General features: G+C 46.8%; 1 protein-coding gene across 1 annotated transcript in view; it reads right to left on the bottom strand.

Moving 5' to 3' along the window:
* Positions 1-22634, bottom strand: part of pkn1a (protein kinase N1a) — a 120072-nt gene that overhangs the window by 27251 nt on the left and 70187 nt on the right. The window contains exon 12 of the mRNA XM_087983185.1: positions 3402-3464. Coding sequence (XP_087839311.1) covers positions 3402-3464 — 63 coding nt within the window. The remainder of the gene's footprint in view (positions 1-3401; positions 3465-22634) is intronic.

Genomic DNA, 22634 nt, shown 5'->3' with positions numbered 1-22634 from the left:
CATGGCAGACTGATTGGTTAGATCACATGGGATCCAGGGAGAGCTCGCCCAATGCAAAATGAGCCTGACAGTGGGAGAGAAACGGTGGTGCCACAGGGTTGGTCTTCAGATTGAAGGCCTGTCACCAGCATTTGCCACAAGGACCAATGCTGGGCTCACTGTTGTTCGTCATTCATTTAGGAGTACAATGGGGTGTTGATCAACTGGGCCAGTGCGCTGAGGAAGGGCAGATGGAGTTTAATTCAGATAAATGTGACATGTTACATTCTGCTGTGAGATGGCAGGACTCAACACAGTTAGTGACAGAGCCTTGAGCAGTTTTGTCGAATATAGGGACCTGGGGCACAGGTACTTGGTCCCTTGAAAGTGGCTCACAAATAAATAAGGTATTTAGCATACTTGCTTTCATCGATCAGAACGCTGAGTGCAGGAGTTGAGGCGTCATGTTACAGCTGTGCAGGCCATTGGTAAGCCCACATTTGGAGTACCGTGTATAATTCTGGTTGTCCTGTGACAGGAAGGATGTAATTAAACTGGAAAGGGTGCAAAAAATGTTTTACAAGGATCTTACTGGCCTGGCTTATAAGGAGAGATTTTTCCCTGGAGTGTAGGAGGCCAAGGGGTGACCTTGTGGAAATTTCTAAAATCATGAGAGGCATAGAAAAGGTAAATAGCAGAGGTCTTTTCCCAGGATAGAGGAGTCCAAAACTAGACAGTATAGGTTGAAGGTGTGAGGGGAAAGAATTAAAAGGGACCTGACAGACAACTTTTTCACACAGAGAATAGTTCCTCAATGGAATGAGCTGCCAGAGAAAATGGCAGAAGTGAGTACAATTACAACATTTAAAAGATATTTGGACAGGATACAGATAGGAAAGGTTTAGAGTGATATGGGCCAAACGCAGGCAAATGGGAATCGCTCGGCATGGATGAGTTGGGCCAAGAGGTCTGTTTCCGTGCTGTATACCTCTATGACTCTTGAAAAATTGGAGCAGGAGCTCCACTCAACACCATAGCTGATCAGTTTGTGCCCTCAACACTACATTCGCACCTAGAAGACGGTGAGGACTGCAGATGCTGGAGATCAGAGTTCAGAGGGTGGTGCTGGAAAAGCACAGCAGGTCAGGCAGCATCCGAGGAGCAGGAGAATCGACGTTTCAGGCCAGAGCCCTTCATCAGGAATGAGGCTGGGAGCCTCGGGGGTGGGGAGATAAATGGGAGGGGGGGGTGGGGCTGGGGAGAAGGTAGCTGAGAGTGCAACAGGTGGATGGAGGTGGGTTTTATTTTGGTTGGGGTTGGAGGAGGAGGAGTGTAGGACTGCGCATTGTGAGGGCGAGAGGTTGGAGTGGGTGAGGAGGTTGGACAGCTTGAGGCGGTTGATGTCACGGTGGCAATTTGAAATCATGAGATCAAGGGCAGGTAGCAGGCCAGCCCAGGATGTATTTGTCTCCCCACCCCCGAGGCTCCCAGCCTCATTCCTGAAGAAGGGCTCTGGCCTGAAACGTCGACTCTCCTGCTCCTCGGATGCTGCCTGACCTGCTGTGCTTTTCCAGCACCACACTTTCAACTGCATTCTCACCTGTCCACCATTACTCTCAGCTACGGCACAAGTTTAAAATCTACCCAGCTGAGCCCTCAAATAATTCCCAATCACCCAGATTCCAGTGCTCCCTGTAGAAGAGAATTCATAACAGGAATGACTATGTTACAAAACAAAATCCTCCCCACTTCCGTCTTAAATAGGAAAACTCTTATCTTTAAAAACTAGGGTCTTAGAACCGCACAATGCAGAGAGTCTCTTTGGCCTAGCAAGTCTGCACTGATCTATCTACACAAATCCCAGCTTCCTGCACTTAGCTGATAGTCTAGAATGTTCTGACATTTCAAGTGCTCATCCATGTGCTTTTTAAAGATTGAGGATTCCCACCTCTACTACCTTCCTGGGAAGTACATTTCAGATTCCCACCATCTGCTGGGTGAAAACATTTTCCTCAAATCCGATCTCAACTTCCCGCTCTTAACCTTCAAATTGTGCCTCCCTCGTTACTGACCTTTCAAATAAGGGGAATGATTATTCCCATCTTCTCCATTGTGGCGCTGTCGAGTCAGACAGTCGACATTCCAGATTAGATGGGAATTGCAGATGGGGACCCTGTGGAATCCGTCATAGCACATTGTAAAGGAATTCCCAGGAAATTCCACTGTCCCTCAGGCAATTCCCCTACACCCAGAACTCTCTGAAAATCTCCATTTAAATCGGGTACTCTGGGTGTGTTCCAGCAAGATTAAGACAATAATTGTTCAGGAACAGTTAGGGTATTAAATACATCGGCCAATTCCTGAGTGATCATTCAACAGGAACGTACTAACCACACACAGCCCTAAATACACCTCCCACAGACCCGGAGATGACACTCTCCAGAAACCTACCCTGGGGAGCAGACAACTCCAGCCTGATCCACTCTCAAATTTCCTACTCTGTCAGAACCAGTCTGAGGAGATATAGCCATGAAAGAACAAGATCAGTTCCCTAACCGAACATTATCACAGATCCTCAGCAAACATACACGTAGGTAGGTCTGAGGGCAAATATTACTGAAGGTGAAGTCTGAAGGATTGCTTAGGAAAGAATCAAAGCACATTATTAATTACAGAATGATAGCGCACAGAATGAGGCCAATGAGTTGGTTCTCCCAGACTTGTAACAAACACACAATATTCTGGTTAATCCCACACCCCCTTATTTTTACCATGTCCCAGAAATTATTCAACAATTGAATGTCTGCTCTGTACCCCTGCTGAAAGCTACAGGTCATGTTTCTAGCGAATTACATGGTCCCTGGTTCTTTCACCTTCTATCTAAACCCTCTGGTTATCCACCTATTAGCAATCGTTTCTCTGTACCCACCTTCTCGAAACCCTTCATGTTTTTAAACACTTCTATCACATTTCCTTTCAGCTTTTGCCCCTGCAAGGAGAACAACTACAGATCTTGCAGTTTAACTGGGGAACTGGAGCCCATCATTGCTGAAAGCCCTTCTGGCTCCTTGTCAATGTCTTTAAAAACTCTCCCTACATTGAACGGACATTGTGCCACACCTGCACCAAATTCACATTGATCAACATTTGGTATAACGTTCCGGGTTTTGTACTAAGATCTCCTTCCTGTCAGGTCCAAAATCCCATTCGCCAATTTTGCACACATGCGACTCCTGCTCCTTTTATCCATAGGTTTTAATTTCACTCTCAAGCCTAACCCACAAATTCCAGTTCCAATAAAAATCCCGTCTTGTCGAGAGGCATAGAGTCACAGCATAGAAACAGATCCTTTGGTATGTAGCATTCAGCAGCAAAAGGTTAAGCCAAGCTCTGAACGTGCTAGAGGACGAAAATCTTCTTACCTGTACACAATCTTGTTATCGTGTAGGAACTGTAGCCCAAGAACAACACATGCGGAATAGAACCTGCAAGACACAATTCCAAACTTAATTTTCACGTTGTTTCTAATTCTGGTCACCTTTGAACATTGAACAAGTCTGTGTCAGGCTGACGATGACCCACTGTCTGTTAACACAACCCAATAACAATCTCTAGAACACAGGAACGAGCTCTAACCCCTCAACTGGGATGTCTCCAAACACGATGTAAAATAAGGTCCAGGTTCTGAATTTTTCCCCGCAGTGTATGGGTTAAGATTACCAGTTGTTTATAGAGACATTCTCAGTGGAATGATGTGAGCTAGCAAGGCTATGGAAAGAGAGAAAAATAACACACGCTGGGGTTTAATTCCTACAGGGATGGAACGCTAAAGCACCATTGAATCCGGGTTAGACCATAGTTGCCTGAATATTGTTTTGGTCTCCACATTATGGAGAGGATACAGAGGCACTAGTGAAAGTGCAGAAGAAGATTTTTCTGAGATGACACTAGACCAGAGAGATTACTTGTAACATAACAAAAGGAGTAGGCAAAGCTCTTTTCCCCGTTACACAGATGGAGAGGTAATGTATAAAATGCCTTGGGATTTTCCTTAATCCTGTTTGCCAAAGATATTTCATGGCCCCTTTTAGCCCTCCTAATTCCTTGTTTTAGTTCCTCGCTGCTCTCTCAGTTTTCTTTGAGGGATTTGCCTGTCTTCCATTCCTGAAATCTTACTTATACCTCCTTTAACTTTTTGACTGAGCTCTCAATTTCACTCATTATCTAAGGTTCCCAAATCTTGCCATCCTCATCCTTCCTTTTCACAGGAACATCAAAGAATCCCTACAGTAAAGATAGAGGCCATTCAATCCATTGAGTCTGCAATGACCATCCAAACAGCATTCCACCGAGATTCACCTCCATCATTCATTTACACAACGCCACATTTCCCATGGCCAATCCACCTAACCTGTACATCCCTGGACTGTGGGAGGAAATCGGAGAAGAAACCAATGTAGACGCAGGAAGAATGTGTAAATGCCACACAGACAGTCACTGAAGTCTGGAACTGAACCCGAATCCCTGGCGCCATGAGGTGGCAGTGCCAACCAGTGTGCTGCCCATGCTGGCCCTGAGCTCTAATCCACTTGCCTTCAAAAGATTCCCACATATCCCAGATGTGGATTTAACCTCAAACAGCGACTCACTATCTACATTCCCCAGCTCCTGTCTAATGTTGTGGTAGATGGCCTACCCCCAACTTAGTACTTTCACCCAAGTACCACCCTGATCCTTTTTCACATATACAAGGAGCAACAAAGAGGTTAGGGAAAAGGCAGTGGTCTGGACAAAGTAGACGGAGAGAAACTGGCCCTGTTCGTGAATGAGAGGGCATAGACTTAAAGCCTTTTGCAAAACAAGTTTGTGCAAAAGCCTTTCCTCACAATGAGTGCTTTGGTCTGGAACATACTACCTGGAAGCATGGTGGAGCCATTTGAAAAGGTGTTGGACGAGGGTTACTGGGAAAGTGCAGGCAAATAGCACCAAGTCATGCTGCACACTCAGAGAGCTACTACAGACACCATGGGCTAAATGGGCACCATCTCCACTGTAACAATTCTGTGATTCTGACAGAAAGAGATGGTGATAAGCATTTGACAAAGTGTGTTAGCAGTCTGGAACTCCATTAGAAAATGATGTTTTCAGAGATGCAAATTCTATCCCGTTCTCAGAGACGTCTGTGTTTATTAGGCGAGTCCACAGGACAGGTAAAATTGCAACACACTTGTAAGCAGAAATTCGGATTTGTGACCTCTACTGGTGACACAGAACATGAGGGAGCAGGAGTGTGATTCCATGCCATCACATCCTGCGTATTAACAAAGGTGACAGAGAGGGGTTGGGGATAAACACTGGGGCAGAAGGATGGGGTTGTGAGTAAGCTGGCTGGAGTTGGGTGGAGAGGTGGCGGGGGTGGGAAGAGGGACAGGGGGAAAGAGAGGCAGCGGGAGGAATTGGGAGGAGAGGTGTAGAAGATTTAGGGACGCCAGTCCAGAAGATTAAGTCGCTAGGCATCTGCAGTGAGTTGGTAAATTGGATACAAAATTGGCTTTGTGTTAGAAGACAGATGGTAATGATGGAGGGATATTTGTTTGACAGGAGGTCTGTGACCAGCAGTGCTGTTTGTAATATACATGGACAAAAAATGTAGGTGGGCCAATTGTAGGTTTGCAGATGACATGAAAATTGGAGGGGTTCTGGATAGTGAGAAAGGTTATTAAAGGATACAGCAGGATATTGATCCATTCCAAAATTGGGCGGAGAAATGACAGATGGAATTTAATCCGGACAAGTGAGAGGTGGTGCATCTTGGAAGGTCAAGTGCATGAGGAAGTATTCAGAAATGACAGCACCCCAAGGAGCACTGGCATACAGAAGGATCTTGGAGAACAAGGTCACAGCTCCTGAAAGAGCCGACATGAGGGGTAGATTTCATACAAACATGCTTGCTTTCATCAGTCAGGACACTGAATATAAAAGGTGGAAAGTCATGTTGCAGCTGTAAAAAAACATTTGGAGTATGGTGTACATCTCTGGTCACCACACTACAAGGAGGAACAGGAGGCTTCGGAGATGGTACAGAAAGAGTTTACCAGAATGTTGCCTGGTTTGGAGAGTATTAACTGGAAGGAGACATTGGACAAATTTCGCTCGAGTGTCAGAAGCTGAGGGTGTATAGATACATATAAAATTCCGAGAGTTGTGAATATGGTGGATAGTCAGAGTCTTATTGTCAGGGTGGAAATGTGGAATACAAGTTGAGCGTGGGAAATCTTAAAGCAGTTGTGTGAGGTGCAACTTCTTTACACAGGGTAGGAGGTGGCTGGAGCAGTACGTGAGGAGGGGAGATCAGGGGGTGGTCCAGAAGAGGAAGAGAACGGAACATGCTTGGAAGGAGAGATAATGGGGGGTGGGGTGGGGGTGGGAGGAGAGAGGAACGGAGGAGGGGGGGGGTGGGCAAGGAGAGGGGAACGGGGGAGTGGGGAAGGAGAGGGGAACGGGGGGAGTGGGGAAGGAGAGGGGAACGGGGTGGGGGGGGAGAGTGGGGAAGGAGAGGGGAACGGGGGGGGGGGGGAGAGTGGGGAAGGAGAGGGGAACGGGGGAGTGGGGAAGGAGAGGGGAATGAGGGAGTGGGGAAGGAGAGGGGAGCGGGGGGAGTGGGGAAGGAGAGGGGAACGAGGGGGGGGGGGGAGAGTGGGGAAGGAGAGGGGAACGGGGGGGGGGGGGGGAAGAGTGGGGAAGGAGAGGGGAACGGGGGAGTGGGGAAGGAGAGGGGAATGAGGGAGTGGGGAAGGAGAGGGGAGCGGGGGGAGTGGGGAAGGAGAGGGGAACGAGGGGGGGGGGGAGAGTGGGGAAGGAGAGGGGAACGGGGGGGGGGGGGGAGAGTGGGGAAGGAGAGGGGAACGGGGGGAGTGGGGAAGGAGAGGGGAACGGGGGGAGTGGGGAATAGAGAAGGGAACGGGGGGAGTGGGGAATGGAGAGGGGAACGGGGGGAGTGGGGAATGGAGAAGGGAACGGGGGGAGTGGGGAATGGAGAAGGGAACGAGGGGAGTGGGGAAGGAGAGGGGAACGGGGGAGTGGGGAAGGAGAAGGGAACGGGGGAGGAGTGGGGAATGGAGAAGGGAACGGGGGAGGAGTGGGGAATGGAGAAGGGAACGGGGGAGGAGTGGGGAATGGAGAAGGGAACGGGGGAGGAGTGGGGAATGGAGAAGGGAACGGGGGAGGAGTGGGGAATGGAGAAGGGAACGGGGGAGGAGTGGGGAATGGAGAAGGGAACGGGGGAGGAGTGGGGAATGGAGAAGGGAACGGGGAGGAGTGGGGAATGGAGAAGGGAACGGGGGAGGACTGGGGAATGGAGTAGGGAACGGGGGTGGCAAAGAGAAAGTCGGGGGAAGCAAAGAGAAGTTCGAGGGGGAGGTGTTGAGAACATAGTGGGTGGTTCTGGGGTTGGAGATGAGCCTCGGAGATGAGTAGTAGGGGTGTGGAGGGCGAACAACAGAGAAAGGGAATGGACTAGAGCTGGGAACTGGATGGAGCAAGAGAACAGAATGTGGGGGCTGTGACACTTTGAATCTTTAAGAGGGATTTGGTCTATTCCATTTCTCTTGTAGAGGGGTTTTGTCAGTCTGCTACCAAGGTGTCTGCTCCATGGACAGCAGAGTAGTTAGGATTGGTTTCTCCAGCATGATTGGCTGGAGTCAGGCTTTGCGTTGGGTTGTTGAAGCCAGGGCTTTTGGATTGTAGCTGATAAAAACAGCTCCGACTTTGCTGTAGCAAACTGCTTCAGGTCGAGGTTTGTGGAAAGCTATGTAGCTCAGGTGCGAGTTGTCCTGGTTGTGGGTATGTTCGCAGTGCTGGGAAGCTGATTTGATGATGCTACATTGCCTGTCTCAATGATATCCTCAGTGCTTTGGAGACTCCCGTGAAGCACAGCTGTCATGTGCCTTCTGAGATTGATATGGTCCTATTCCTGCTGCCTCTGGTGGCCAGTTCCAGGTGTTCGTTGTCGTGGCTGGTATACTGGGTATGTTGTAGTGGCTGGTATACTGGATTCGTTGTAGTGGCTGGTATACTGGATTCGTTGTAGTGTCTGGTATACTGGGTTCGTGGTAGTGGCTGGTATATTGGGTATGTTGTAGTGGCTGGTATACTGAGTTCGTTGCAGTGGCTGGTATACTGGGTTCGTGGTAGTGGCTGGTATATTGGGTATGTTGTAGTGGCTGGTATACCGAGTTCGTTGTAGTGGCTGGTATACTGAGTTCGTTGTAGTGGCTGGTATACTGAGTTCGTTGTAGTGGCTGGTATACTGGGTATGTTGTAGTGGCTGGTATACGGAGTTCGTTGTAGTGGCTGGTATACTGGGTTCGGTGTAGTGGCTGGTATACTGGGTTCGTGTAGTGGCTGGTATATAGGGTTTGTTGTAGTCTCTGGTATTCTGGGTTCGTTGTAGTGGCTGGAATACTGGGTTCGGTGTAGTGGCTGGTATACTGGGTTCGGTGTCGTGGCTGGTATACTGGGTTCGGTGTAGTGGCTGGTATACTGGGTTCGGTGTCGTGGCTGGTATACTGGGTTCGGTGTAGTGGCTGGTATACTGGGTTCGGTGTAGTGGCTGGTATACTGGGTTCGGTGTCGTGGCTGGTATACTGGGTTCGGTGTTGTGGCTGGTATACTGGGTTCGTTGTAGTGGCTGGTATACTGGGTTCGGTGTAGTGGCTGGTATACTGGGTTCGGTGTCGTGGCTGGTATACTGGGTTCGGTGTCGTGGCTGGTATACTGGGTTCGGTGTCATGGCTGGTATACTGGGTTCGTTGTAGTGGCTGGTATACTGGGTTCGGTGTAGTGGCTGGTATACTGGGTTCGGTGTCGTGGCTGGTATACTGGGTTCGGTGTCGTGGCTGGTATACTGGGTTCGGTGTCATGGCTGGTATACTGGATTCGTCGTAGTGGCTGGTATACTGGATTCGTCATAGTGTCTGGTATACTGGGCTTGTTGTAGTGGCTGGTATACTGGACTCGTAGTGTCTGGTATACTGGGCTCATTGTAGTGGCTGGTATACTGGGTTCGTTATAGTGTCTGGTATACTGGGCTCGTTGTTGATTAGATTAGATTAGATTACTTACAGTGTGGAAACAGGCCCTTCGGCCCAACAAGTCCACACCGACCCGCCGAAGCGCATCCCACCCATACCCCTACCTTTACCCCTTTAACCTAACACTACGGGCAATTTAGCAAGGCCAATTCACCTGACCCGCACATCTTTGGACTGTGGGAGGAAACCGGAGCACCCGGAGGAAACCCACGCAGACACGGGGAGAATGTGCAAACTCCACACAGTCAGTCGCCTGAGTCGGGAATTGAACCCGGGTCTACAGGCGCTGTGAGGCAGCAGTGCTAACCACTGGGCCACCGTGCCGCCACGGTGGGCGGCACGGTGGCACAGTGGTTAGCACTGCTGCCTCACAGCGCCCGAGACCCGGGTTCACTTCCCGCCTCAGGCGACTGACTGTGTGGAGTTTGCACATTCTCCCCGTGTCTGCGTGGGTTTCCTCCGGGTGCTCCGGTTTCCTCCCACAGTCCAAAGATGTGCAGGGTTAGGTGAATTGGCCATGCTAAATTGCCCGTAGTGTTAGGTAACGGGTAAATGTAGGGGTATGGGTGGGTTTCGCTTCGGCGGGTCGGTGTGGACTTGTTGGGCCGAAGGGCCTGTTTCCACACTGTAATGTAATAATGTTGTAGTGTCTGGTATACTGGGTTCGTTGTAGTGTCTAGTATACTGGGCTCGTTGTAGTGGCTGGTATATCGGGTTTGTTGATGGAGTCTGGAGCTGAGTGCCCTGCTCTAAAAATGCTGTCCCCTGTTGATCATTGTGCTGTCTCAGTTGAATTTGTGGTGTTTGTCATCTGTGTGTGGGTAATAGAGACAGCTGGTCATGGTGTTTACTGGCTGGTTGGTGCTTGTGAATGGGGTAGGCTAGCTGTCTTCCTGGTTGTCCTATATAGTGTTGCGTGCAGTCTTTGCATGGAATCCTGTGAATTATGTTCGCCTTGCACATGATGGGTATCGGGTGTTTTGGCGTGGTGAGTTGTTGTCTGAGCGTGGCTGTCGGTGTCTGAGCTGTCATGAATCCCAGTGGGCGGAGTAGCCTGGCTGTCAGTTCAGAGATGTTTTGGTCTAAGGTAGTGAGTTAGGCTGTGGCATGGCCACCTCACCTTGTTTGCTGGACATATGTGGATGAAGTGGCGGGGCTATCCATTCCTGGCAAAGACTCTGTCGAGGTGTTCTTCTCCTTCTCTTCACTGGTTGGGAGTGCTGCAGTGTGTTGTGGCCCTTTCAAACAGGGTCCGACTGCAGCTTCTGTTGTGTACGGTCGGGTGGGTGCTGTTGTCGTCCAGGACCTGCTCAGTGTGTGTGGCTATTCTGTACACTCTTATAATGCATTCAACCATTCTGTGTTCTTTTCCTCATCACATCCGGGAATGGGAGTTGATTGTTGGCTTCCTCCTCTCTCATCAAATTGATCCCTGTGAACATGTGGTCGATAGCCTGGTAGGTGTTCCCCATCTCTGCTCTCTTAATAATGACAGAAGTGTCGCCCACGTGTCTGATCCAGAGTTTGGGTTGGATTTGTGGGAAGGCTGTTTGTTCTCGTCTTTGCATCACTGCTTCTGCAATGAGCCCAGAGATGGGGGAAGCCTATATGTGTCCCATTGATCTGTTCATATCTCTGGTTGTTGAATGTGAAGTGTGTTGTTGAGCACAGGTCTAGTAGCTGAAAATGTGTTGCTGGAAAAGCACAGCAGGTCAGGCAGCATCCAAGGAGCAGGAGAATCGACGTTTCGGGCAGGAGCCCTTCTTCAGGAGAAAGGCTTCCTGAAGAAGGGCTCATGCCCGAAACGTCAATTCTCCTGCTACTTGGATGCTGCCTGACCTGCTGCGCTTTTCCAGCAACACATTTTCAGCTCTGATCTCCAGCATCTACAGTCCTCACTTTCTCACAGGTCTAGCAGTTTGAGTATGCAGTCCTTGCTGATAAGTTCCCCATTGTGCTGAGAGTTCCGTTTGTCCAGGAGATTGCCTACTGTCTCTCTGGCTCGAGTTTTGTCAATTGAAGATAACAGTACCGTTACATCGAATTAGAGCATTGCTTTGCCCTGGTCTGTGTTTACATTCCTGGTATTGGTTAGGAATTCCTGTGATGATTGTATGGAGTGTTTGGATCCACGGATTAGATGTTTCAGTTTGTGTTGCCAGTTTATGTGATGGAATTACTGTAAGTGCCACAATGGGTCTAGGTGTTACGTCTGGTTTGTGTACCTTGGGTCATCTGTAAAATCTTGGGGTGTTGGTGCCTTCTGGTTTTGTAGATCAATCCTGGTTATTAGTTTGTTTTTTCTCTATGTTCCGTAGTGTGTTGTATATTCAATCGGTTAGTTGTGGCGTGGGGGTCACAGGCCCTCTAGAGGTAGGTTTCAGTATCTGCAAGTAGTTTCCCTGCTTTCTGAATATATTCCGTCTTGTCCATAATAACTGTGATTCTGACTTTATCCGCTACGACCATGATTGTGTTCTTGTCCTTTTTGAGTGTATTTAGGGCTTCTCTCTCTTTGGTGTTGAGGTTGTTCAGTTGTCTTTTCTTTGTTAGTAAGGGTACAATGGTTTGTCTGACTGCCTGCTGTGCCTCTTCGGTTAGACTGTTAGTTTTAGATTAGATTACTTAGTGTGGAAACAGGCCCTTCGGCCCAACAAGTCCACACTGACCCGCCAAAGCGTAACCCACCTATTCCCGTACATTTACCCCTTCACCTAACACTACGGGCAATTTAGTATGGCCAATTCACCTGACCTGCACATCTTTGGACTGTGGGAGGAAACCGGAGCACCCGGAGGAAACCCACGCAGACACAGGGGAGAACGTGCAAACTCCACACAGTCGCCTGAGGCGGGAACTGAACCCGGGTCTCTGGCGCTGTGAGGCAGCAGTGCTGACCACTGTGCCACCGTGCCGCCCACTAATTCTGAGCGTACATTCTAGTGCAGCTAGGGAAGTCTAGTTTTTGCGTCCTTGTGGTTGTAGTGGAGACGCTTGGCTTGTCCGGCTTTTTCTGTGCCTGTCAGCTGTCTGTTGGCGAGGTTTCTTACCCAGGTGATTGTCGTGTTGTCTTCTCTGCTGTTGCTCAGCTTAGTCATTTTGTCTTGTAGTGTCATTCTCTTTCTCTATGTCGTTCTGTTCGGTCTTATGGTGATGGCCTGTATGATTGTCACAGTCCATTCCTGATTGGTTGTTTTCAAAATGAATGAATTTTGGTGCGCGATTTCCTGTCTGTATCAGTGTAGTCTGTTGTGTGTGTCCGTCATCAAAACCTGGATCATCCTGAGACCATCTTGTCTGACTCTCTCTCTGGCTTGTAGGTTGTTGATTGGTGGTCTGTATCTGACACAGGATGGCAGTATCGGATTCCTTCAGCATCCATGTAAGAATCAGAGCTGTTCATAGGCGGTGGTTGGCAAAGAATTCCCATTTCCTTGCTTGCCTTACCGTGTCTCAGCTGTAGGTGTTCAAGGTTGGTGTAAAGCTCTGTAGCTCGGGCGCTGGTTGCCGTGGTTGCCGTGAGTATGTTTGCTGAGCTGGCAAGTTGACTTGCTGACTTTTTGTTTCCAGTCTCGGTGACATCTTGAGTGGTTTGGAGCCTCCTGTGAAGCGATGCTGTACTGTCTCTTCTGGAATTTAGTTATCATCTCAGGGTGATCTAGGTTACAATTACTGACCCACACTACACAGGTCGTCAAAAACAACCGCCTCACTTTCTAATCCCAATTTCAAGCACTTGGCCCATAGCTCTGTATTCCTTGGCATCACAAGTACACATCTAAATATTTCTTAAATGAGGGTTTCTGCTTCGACCAGCCTTCTAGGAGTGAGTCCCAGATTCCTACCAACCCCAGGTTTAAAACCTTTCTCACACATCTCCACAGAGTCACACAGCACGGTATCAGACCCTTCAGTCCAACTCATCCATGCCAACCAGATATCCCAAACTAAACTAGTCCCATTTGCCAGCATCTGGCCCTTATCCCTCCCTCCAAACCCTTCCTACTCACATGTCCATCCAGATCATTCATGTACCTGTCCAAAAGTCTTCGAAATGTTGGAACTGTCTCTGATTCTCCCACTTGCTCTGGCAGTTCGCTCCTTATATGGACTACCTTCTGTGTGGGGAAAAAAAGTGCCCCTCAGGTCCCTTTTAAATCTTTTCTCTCTCTCATTAAATCTATACCCTCTAGTTTTGAATTTCCCTACACGAGGGGAAAGACCTTTGCCATTCACCTTATGGATTTGTATCCAATCTGAGGCATCAATCTGGGAACAATGTGAAGACTCTGGAAGAGACGGAGAGAACTCTAAAGAAACTGTGCAGAGTCAGAAGTGCAAAGGCTGGAATGCCCCTGTAGGCTCAATTGTAGATTGCTGTAACTAGAATTTCAAGATGGGCAAGCCAATTTACCCAACTTACAGGACAAGCCATATGCATGCTGTTTATATGATATAGATATTTTACATATGCTTCATTGTTTGCAATTGCTAATGGCAAAGATAAAGTTTACTTTGGCTGTCTGTGGGTGGGAATCATGTATCTAAATCTGATTTAGAGTATAGCAGCATTAATTATTTGAAACTATTTGATCCTTTCAGCATCATAAATGATTAAAAATAGAAATAAATTTATATTCAAGCAGTAAACAAAAGAAACATTGTATAAGAATGCAATCATGGTTTTTGACTGTTTTTGTTCAATTTATTTGATCTTTCAACAAACCACTCTAGAATTGGAGCAATAACTAGGATTTATCTTTATAGCACTCGTGGGTCACCTGATTGACTACAGATATGATGGGGAGGGAGAGTCCAGGTTTCTCAATAAGTTAAACAATTCTGCCATGTAACTGTACCTCACAATGCTGGCTGACTGTACACTGCCACTGGGTTGATCAGGCAGATAAACCTTGATCAGTGCAAAAGGTCAAGGGGCTAGTTGGTGAAATGGTTGTATGGTTGTTTTGGGGGAGAGAAGTGTTTGAAAGCTCTCATCACAGTCAGGGTGAAGGACAGGACTTGTCTTGAGGACATGCTGTAATCTCAGTGCCCTCATCACCAGCTTCCTAAATCCCTGCTGCAAGTGCCTAGTGGTACTATTGCTGGATCATTAATGCAGACACCCAGGTAAGGTCCTGGCCACCCGGATTCGATCACACCATGGCAGATGGTGGAACTTGAATTGAATAAAATCTGTAACTAATGATGATCTTGGAACCATTGTTGGTTATCAGAAAAAAAAACCTATCTGGTTCATTAATATCCTTGAGGGAAGCAAATCTGCTTTCCTTATCTGGTCTGGTCTACATATGACTCCAGACACACATCAGGAGATGAGGTTGGCTCTTAACAGTCCTCTGTTTTTTAAGGATCCCTACAGTGTGGAAACAGGCCTTTCGGCCCAAGCCCACACTGACCCTCCGAAAAGTAGCCCACCCTGACCCACTCCCCTACCCTATGACTCTACATTTATCCCTGACTAATGCACCTAACCTACTCATAGCAAGCTTTGAGAAGATTTGTAGCTCAGGTTGAGGTTTTGGATGCAGGTTTGCTCACTAAGCTGGAAGGTACATTTCCAGACGTTTCGTTACCCTACAATGTAACACCTTCAGTGGGCCTCAGGCGAAGCAATGCTGAAAATTCCTGCCTTCTATTTATTTGTTTGAGTTTCTTTGGGTTGGTGATATAATTTCCTGCGGTGATGTTATTTGCTGTGGTGAAGTCACTTCCTGTTCCTTTTGTCCAGGGGTGGTAGATGGGGCCTAACTCAATGTGTTTGTTGATAGCGTTCTGGTTGGAATGCCATACTTCTAGGAATTCTCATGCGCGACTTTGTTTGGCTTGTCCTAGGATGGATGTGTTGTCCCAGTCAAAATGGTGTCCTTCCTCAACCATATGTGAGGTTACTAATGAGACATGGTCATGTAGTTTTGTGGCTCATTGGTGTCTTTTTGTGGCTAGTTGGTGTTCATGTATCCTGGTGGCTAGTTTTCTGCCTGTTTGTCCAATGTAGTGTTTCTTACAGTCCTTGCACAGTATTTTGTAAATTACATTAGTTTTGCTTGTTGTCTGTATAAATACCGTGCAAGAACTGTAACAAGCACTACATTGGGCAAACAGGCAGAAAACTAGCCATCAGGATACATGAACACCAACTAGCCACAAAAAGACATGACCCTCTCTCACTACTAACCTCACATACGGATGAGGAAGGACACCACTTCTACTGGGACAACACATCCATCCTAGGACAGGCCAAACAAAGACATGCACGAGAACTCCTAGAAGCATAGCATTCCAACCGAAACTCTATCAACAGACACATCGAGTTAGACCCCATCTACTACCCACTGAGAAAAGGAACAGGAAATGACATCACAAACCCAAACATATAAATAGAAAGCAGGAATTTTCAGAATTGCTTCACCTGAGGCCCACAGAAGATGTTACCTAGTAGGGTAACAAAGCATCTGGATATGAATCATCCAGCTCAGCGAGCAAACCCACATCCATAACCTACTCATCCCTGAACACTATGGGCAATATATTACACTCAATTCACCCTAACCTGCACATCTTTGGATAGTGCCCTCTGGGTAATTCGGGATGGGTAATAAATGCTGGCCTGGCCACTGACACCGCTGCCATTTCATGGGTGAGAATAGAAGCCTAGGAGACTGGACTGTGAACGAGCTCTCCATGTAGTGCTGAAAGAATGCTTTCATTAACTGAGATGTTATGCATGAACTGACTTCTTGACTCCAACACGGCTGATCAGAGAAAGAATAATTAATCTACTTACTTCAAGCACTGCACACAGATATGGATACAGATTATCCATGTGATATGCTCAACTTCACTTATTATTAAGCAAGATTTTGTGAATATTCAAGCACTGCTAAGATTTCCTCCCGATGAATAACTTCAAATGCACTGCCCATATTACTCAGCAGAACCTGGATGTACAAAACAAGTTGGCTCTGTTGGTTAGAAGGGATCAGGCATCAGTCCTTCCTCCTGATCAACCGGCTATCTCGATCTCCTCGTATTCACTCCAGATTTGGTGCAACTGCTTCACAGTTCTCTCTACTCAGACACCAAGTACTGATGTGGTACCCAGTGGCTCAGCTCTTTGGAAATATTACATTCTTATAGTTCCGTCATGTGGGGATTTGATGTTCAAATACACACTCTGATTCGGAGATCTCATTCAATAGAAACCATTCTGTTTTAACAAATTGAGCAGTGACTTTCAGCGGAAAATTCTTTCATTGTGTATTTCAACATTTTCTATGACCCCAGATTTCACACAATCAGAATAAAGACAGAGATTCATTTACATTTGAATGGCTTGCTCTATTCCCCCATTTTGAAAAATACATTTGAATAACTTCAACCAATAGTTAACTGGATATTTTAATTACTTTCCATGGTAATTTATCAATGATGACAAGATAGGTACTGACCATCAAATGACTGATTTTAGTGGAAGTATCGCCTGTAAACCTTCTGCCCCTTATATTCCCTGGTCATTGATCCCTCCATCAAGGAGAAACGTTTCTCCCTGTCTGGCCCATCTGTGTCTCTCATAATGCTAAACATCCCAATCACATTCCCTCTCAATCTCCTCTGCTCAAAGCAAAACAATCCCAGCCTGTCCAATCTCTCTTCAGAACTGCAACTGTCCAGCCCCCAGGCAACATCCCAGTAAATCTCCTTTGTACTCTCTCCCGAGCTATCACATCCCTCCTAGAATGTGGATTCTAGAATTACACACAACACTCCCGCTGTGGCCTAACCCTCGTGTTATACAGTTCCAGCATCACCTCCTTGCTCCTAAATTCGATGCTTTGACTATTAAAGGCAAGTATCCCAAATGCCTTCTTAGTCATTTTACCTACTGATCCTCAGTGCATCTCAGAGTCCTATTGCTTGTCATGTATTGTCCTGCCCACCTCACATTTATCCCGAGAGATCGCTGTTGCCAGAAATCCATCAACCTGTCTTGAACCTGCTCAATGCCTGAACTTGCACAGCCCTATGAGGTAGAAAATTTCAAAGATTCACTGAACATTTCCAATTCAATGGGTATGTGCCTTTTAAGGTGATACCTACAAACTCCAAGGAAAAGAAGTTTATTGATATCAAGCGCAGAACACAAAATGAGCCGGTTTGGACCCAGCATACTTGTACCAGCTCTGTGAAACAGTTACCAGTTACTCACACAGCTGGCCCATTGTCTGCTGGTTTTTCTCCATTTCTATTAGAAATCTAATTTCTTTTTGAAAGTTCTGATGGGTGTGCTTCCTCTGCCTTTCAGGGGACTGTAACAAATAGCCAAGTGAAAAAACAACGGGTTTGTGGTGCTGCTGCTGCTGCCATTTAGCATGGATCTGTTTGCACTGGTTACCACCTTGCATACTCCCCCATGCGCCAAGAAACAGTCTCTTCACCCCTTCTACTTTAAATATACCATTATCACTTTGAACACCTCTATGGAATCTTCCCTCAGCATTTTATGCTTTAGTGAAAACAATGGCAACTTCTCAGCCCTGGCACCATCCTCTTCACCTTCCCCACAGTCCTGACGTTACTTTTGAGGTGCAGTTATTAGAAATGGTCGTGGTCCTCAGGCTGAGCCTAATCAGTGATTTAGAAAGAGTTTCACTTTTGTCCTCTGCAGTTATTCATAAGCTTCGAAAATCACCTTCGAAAAGCCACCACCTCCAGATTCAAGAGGAAAATTCAGCATTAGGAGAGGATAAAGGACAGAAACGCTGCAATTCCCTTCACATAGCATGCTGAGTTAAAAACAAAAATCAAAGAGCGCTAACTTGGGAAAGTAGTAAGCTGATTGGTGAGTAATTAACATGGGACTGTATTTAGATAGCTGAATCTAGAAGTGAGGTATTTATTGGAGAAAAGACTGCTTATTATCTGTATTCAGTTCGGTACTAGTCTAAGGTTTTAATTGCAAACTTAACACATGTCAGGAGAGGGCAGCTGAGCAGAATGTGTGGCTTGTCACAGATAGAATGTTCTGGATGCTGCTAATGTCTGAGATGACCACAAGTGCAGAAGGTGTTCCCAGGTGCAGAAGCTGGAAGCTCTTGGCTTCAGAGCTGAAGTAGTGACTGGAGACATAGTGACACATCCACAAAGCTGACAGTTACATCGATAGCATGTCGTGATGATGCTATGGCTTTACTATATCGGAACAGTTACTGTTTACTAGCTAATATATCTATTACTCTGTGAAGTTTTCCAATCGAGTTACATCAAATGTCAATTCCTTTTGGCTATGCTTGCTTCCATTGTATTTTAACTCGAGTGTATGAATAAATTTTGTTTTGCTTGACATTGAGTACTTTGATCAATTAAATGACATTTGGAACGTAACATCTCACAATCCCCTTTAAAATAAAAAAAGGTTAGGGGCTAGATTATGATGTTAATATATTTTGAGGGGGTCTGGTCAGTCCACAGCAATGTTTAGAGAGATGGTCATATTGCAGCTCAAGGAACAACAGGGAAGAAGGGAATGGGTTACCCAGTCTGTCCCAAAGGAACTGACCGCAGTGTAGGAGTCCCCTAAGGTCCTGCTCACTCAGTGGAATGGGTGACCCAGTCAGTGCAGAAGGAACTGACCGTAGTGTAGGAGTCCCCTATGGTCCCACTCACTAAGTTGAGTCCCCATTTGGAAGCTGATGAGGGTGCAACTATCTTGGGAGAATGCAATTTGAGCCAAGCTTTTGGGACCACAAGCGGCTTGGCTGTAGTCAAGGGGGCAGGGATAGTGGTGAAGAGGAGAGGAACAGTGAGAGTGATCGGGCATTCTGTAATCAGGGGAACAGAGAAGGGTTTCTGCGTTTGAAAATGTGACTCCAGGATGATGTGCCAGGGTCAGGGATTTTATTGAATGGCTGCACAGCATTCTGAAAGGGAAGCGTGATGAGTTAGATGTCATGGTATCTATTGGTACCAATCACGTGGACAAAGTGAGGAATGAGGTCTTGCATCAGGGATTTCAGGAGCTCGGTAGTAGAGTAAAAGGCATGACCTCTGTGGTCATCCTCTCTGGATTACTTCTGGTGTCACATGCTAGCAAGTATAGAAAGAGGAAAAATAGGACAGATAAATGCACGGCTGAAGAGTTGATGGGACAGGGAGGGTTTCAGCTTCCTGAATTACTGGGACTGTTTTTGAGGAAGATGGGATGGTCTGCACCCGAACCAGACTTGGGCCCCCATCCTTGCAGGTCGGTATGCTTGTGCTGTTGGAATGAGTTCAAACCTGGTCTGGCAGGGGGAGGGCACACAGAATATTCAGAAACGGAGACACATCATGTTACAGCAAAGGAAGCAAATCATAGGGAGTTCAGCTGTGTTGTGTTGAGGGTCAAGAGAGTAAAGCAAGGCTGGGTGGTCTTTACTTTAATGAGGAGAGTGTAATGGGTGTGACTGAGGAGTTAAAAGCGTGGATTGATGGAAATGTGATATTGTTGCTGTCACAGAAACATTGCTGAGGGAAGGGCAGGTCTGGTAGCTCAATGTTCCAGGGTATAGGATCTTTCGGTGACACAGAGGAGGGAGTGAAAAGGTGCTGGACTAATACTCATGTTAAGGGAACATTCTGAAATAAGGAAATATATATATTATGGAAGGGTCTTCAAACAAAACTTTGCGAATAGAAATTAGGAATTTGTGATTTTGGAGAAGATGTGTAGCTCAGGTTGAGGTTCAGGTTGTAAGTTTGCTCGCTGAGCTGATGGGTTTGTTCTCAAACATTTTGTCACCATGCACATTATCATTGAGCCTCCAGTGAAGCGCTGGTGTTCTGTCCTGCTTTCTGTCTGTGTGTCTTGGTCTGTTAAGGTGGGTGATATCATTTCTGGTTCTTTTCTGGAGGTTGGTAGATGGGGTCCAAATCGATGTGTTTATTGATGGAGTTCCGGTTTGAATGCCAGGCCTCTAGGAATTCCCTTGCGCGTCTCTGTTTAGCCTGTCCCAGGATGGGCTGTGTTGTCCCAGTCAAAGTGGTGTCCTTTGACAACCACCTTAACAGTGACTGATGAAACTAAAAGGACCCTGTACCAGCAACCAGCAGAACGAATGTCATTTACAAAATACCCTGCAAGGATGTAACAAACACTACATTGGACAGGCAGGCAGGCAGGAAACTAGCCACCAGGATACATGAACACCAACGAGCCACCAAAAGACATGATCAACTATCATTAGTATCCTCACTCACAGAGGAAGAGGGACACCACTTCAATTGGACAACATAGCCCATCCTAGGACAAGAATTCCTAGAGGCCTGGCATCCAAACCGGAACTCCATCAATAAACACATTGATTTGGACCCCATTTACCAATCTCTGAGAAAAAGAACAGGAAATGATACCATTATACAGTGCTTCACCAGAGGCTCACTGATGATGTTACCTAGTAAGGTGACAAAACATCTCAAAACAAAACTGCCAGCTCTGCGAGCAAATGTACAGGGAGTTCTTGTATCAATATACAGAAGGCACAGTACACAGTGTGATTCTGGAGAATGAAGGCAGACAGCTGTTCAATGTGACAGTGGGGGAACATTTCAGTGGTTGTGATCACAACATGGTACGGTTCAAATTTGTAATGACAAGGAGAAAGAAGGCGTGCAAAAGAGAGCATTGGATTGGGGGAAAGCAGATTTTATTAAATAAAGGAGGATCTGGCCAAAGTTGGTTGGGCACAGTGAAGCAATGGAGCCATTTCAAGGAAGAAAGTACAAAGTTTTTGGAGAAAATATCTGAGCAATAGGTTCAGGGAATCCTGAATGTCTAGGACAGTTCAGGACTGGATGAGGAACAGCAGAAAGGCTTTAAGCAAATCCAAAGGGAGCAATTCAGCTGTGGCCCGAGAGGAATATAGGAAGTGCAAGAGGGATTTTAAGAAAGCAACTCGAAGAGCAAAAGGGGACATGAGAAAGGACTCATGGACAAAGTTAGGGAGAATCTCATGGCATTTTATACATACACGAAAACAAACAGTCAAAAAGTGTGGTGCTGGAAAAGCATTATGGACAATGTAGCATGGCCAAACACCTAACTTGTACATCTTTGGACGGTGGGAGGAAACCCACACAGACACAGGGAGAATGTGCAAACTCCACACAGCCTGAGGCTGGAGTCTAACCCAGATCCCTGGTGCTGTAAGGCAGCGGTGCTAACCACTGAGCCATCGCGCCATTGCTGGATGAGCACCTGAAACAAGCACGTGTTTATCCTAACATTCAAGGAAATGGAATAAGCTATTCATTACGGTACAGTAGGGTGTATTAGGGCCCCGAACCCATCTGTTCTCTCTCTCGCTCACTCTCTCTCTTTCATTTTCTGATGTCATGGGGAAGCTGCAGTGATATCAGAAGTGGGGGCTGGTTCTGAGCCTGGCCTTGGGAACATGTCAGGCCAATGGCTGAGGAGGAGCTTGGTGCCTGGAGTGGGAGTGTGATAGGCCCACAGTAAGGTCTTGATGAATGGGTCATGGAGATGAGGTCCCGGTGTAGTCAGGAGGTGAGACCCGGCACTGAAGGTCTGTAATGCGACACCCTTATTTCTTTATTTTTCTGACTTATTTCTAAGATCCTCTACCTAGGGACCTTTGTACTCAAGATGGTGCTGTAAGTGGCAATTTTTAAAAATTTTCACTGCACTCATGTGAGCACGTGACAATAAACCTAATTCTACTCCGAAAGTGCAAGAAATTGGCACTAGCACGCCTTTAGTGGTAATTATTGTCAGTGCAGACTTGATGGGTTGAAGGGCCTCTTAGAGTTATAGAGATATACAACATGGAAACAGACCCTTCAGTCCAACCCGTCCATGCTGACCAGATATCCCAACCCAATCTAGTCCCACCTGCCAGCACCCGGCCCATATCCCTCCAAACCCTTCCTATTCATATACCCATCAAATGCCTCTTAAATGTTGCAATTGTACCAGCCTCCACCACATCCTCTGGCAGCTCATTCCATACACGTACCACCCTCTGTGTGAAAACGTTGCCCCTTAGGTCTCTTTTATATCTTTCCCCTCTCACCCTAAACCTATGCCCTCTAGTTCTGGACTCCCCAACCCCAGGGAAAACACTTTGTCTATTTATCCTATCCATGACCCTCATGATTTTATAAACCTCTATAAGGTCACCCCTCAGCCTCCGACACTCCAGGGAAAACAGCCCCAGCCTGTTCAGCCTCTCCCTGTAGCTCAAATCCTCCAACCCTGGCAACATCCTTGTAAATCTTTTCTGAACCCTTTCAAGTTTCACAACATCTTTCCGATAGGAAGGAGACCAGAATTGCACACAATATTCCAACAGTGACCTAACCAATGTCCTCTTCAGCTGCAACATGACCTCCCAACTCCTGTACTCAGTACTTTGCCCTGTACGAGAATGTTTTGTTTTTGTATGTACATGTGCACAGTACATGTTTTGTTTTTGAAAGCAGCGTGATTACCTTGTCCTGCCATGGTCCAAGACTGCATGTCTCTCTGCCATCCTACAGTCTCAT

Source organism: Chiloscyllium plagiosum, unplaced genomic scaffold (genome assembly GCF_037043375.1).
Source record: "Chiloscyllium plagiosum isolate Xiang-an unplaced genomic scaffold, Cpla_swu_hap1 HiC_scaffold_45, whole genome shotgun sequence".
Lineage (NCBI taxonomy): Eukaryota > Metazoa > Chordata > Chondrichthyes > Orectolobiformes > Hemiscylliidae > Chiloscyllium > Chiloscyllium plagiosum.
The sequence above is the reverse complement of the archived record's forward strand: the minus strand, read 5'-3'. Positions and strand labels throughout refer to the sequence as shown.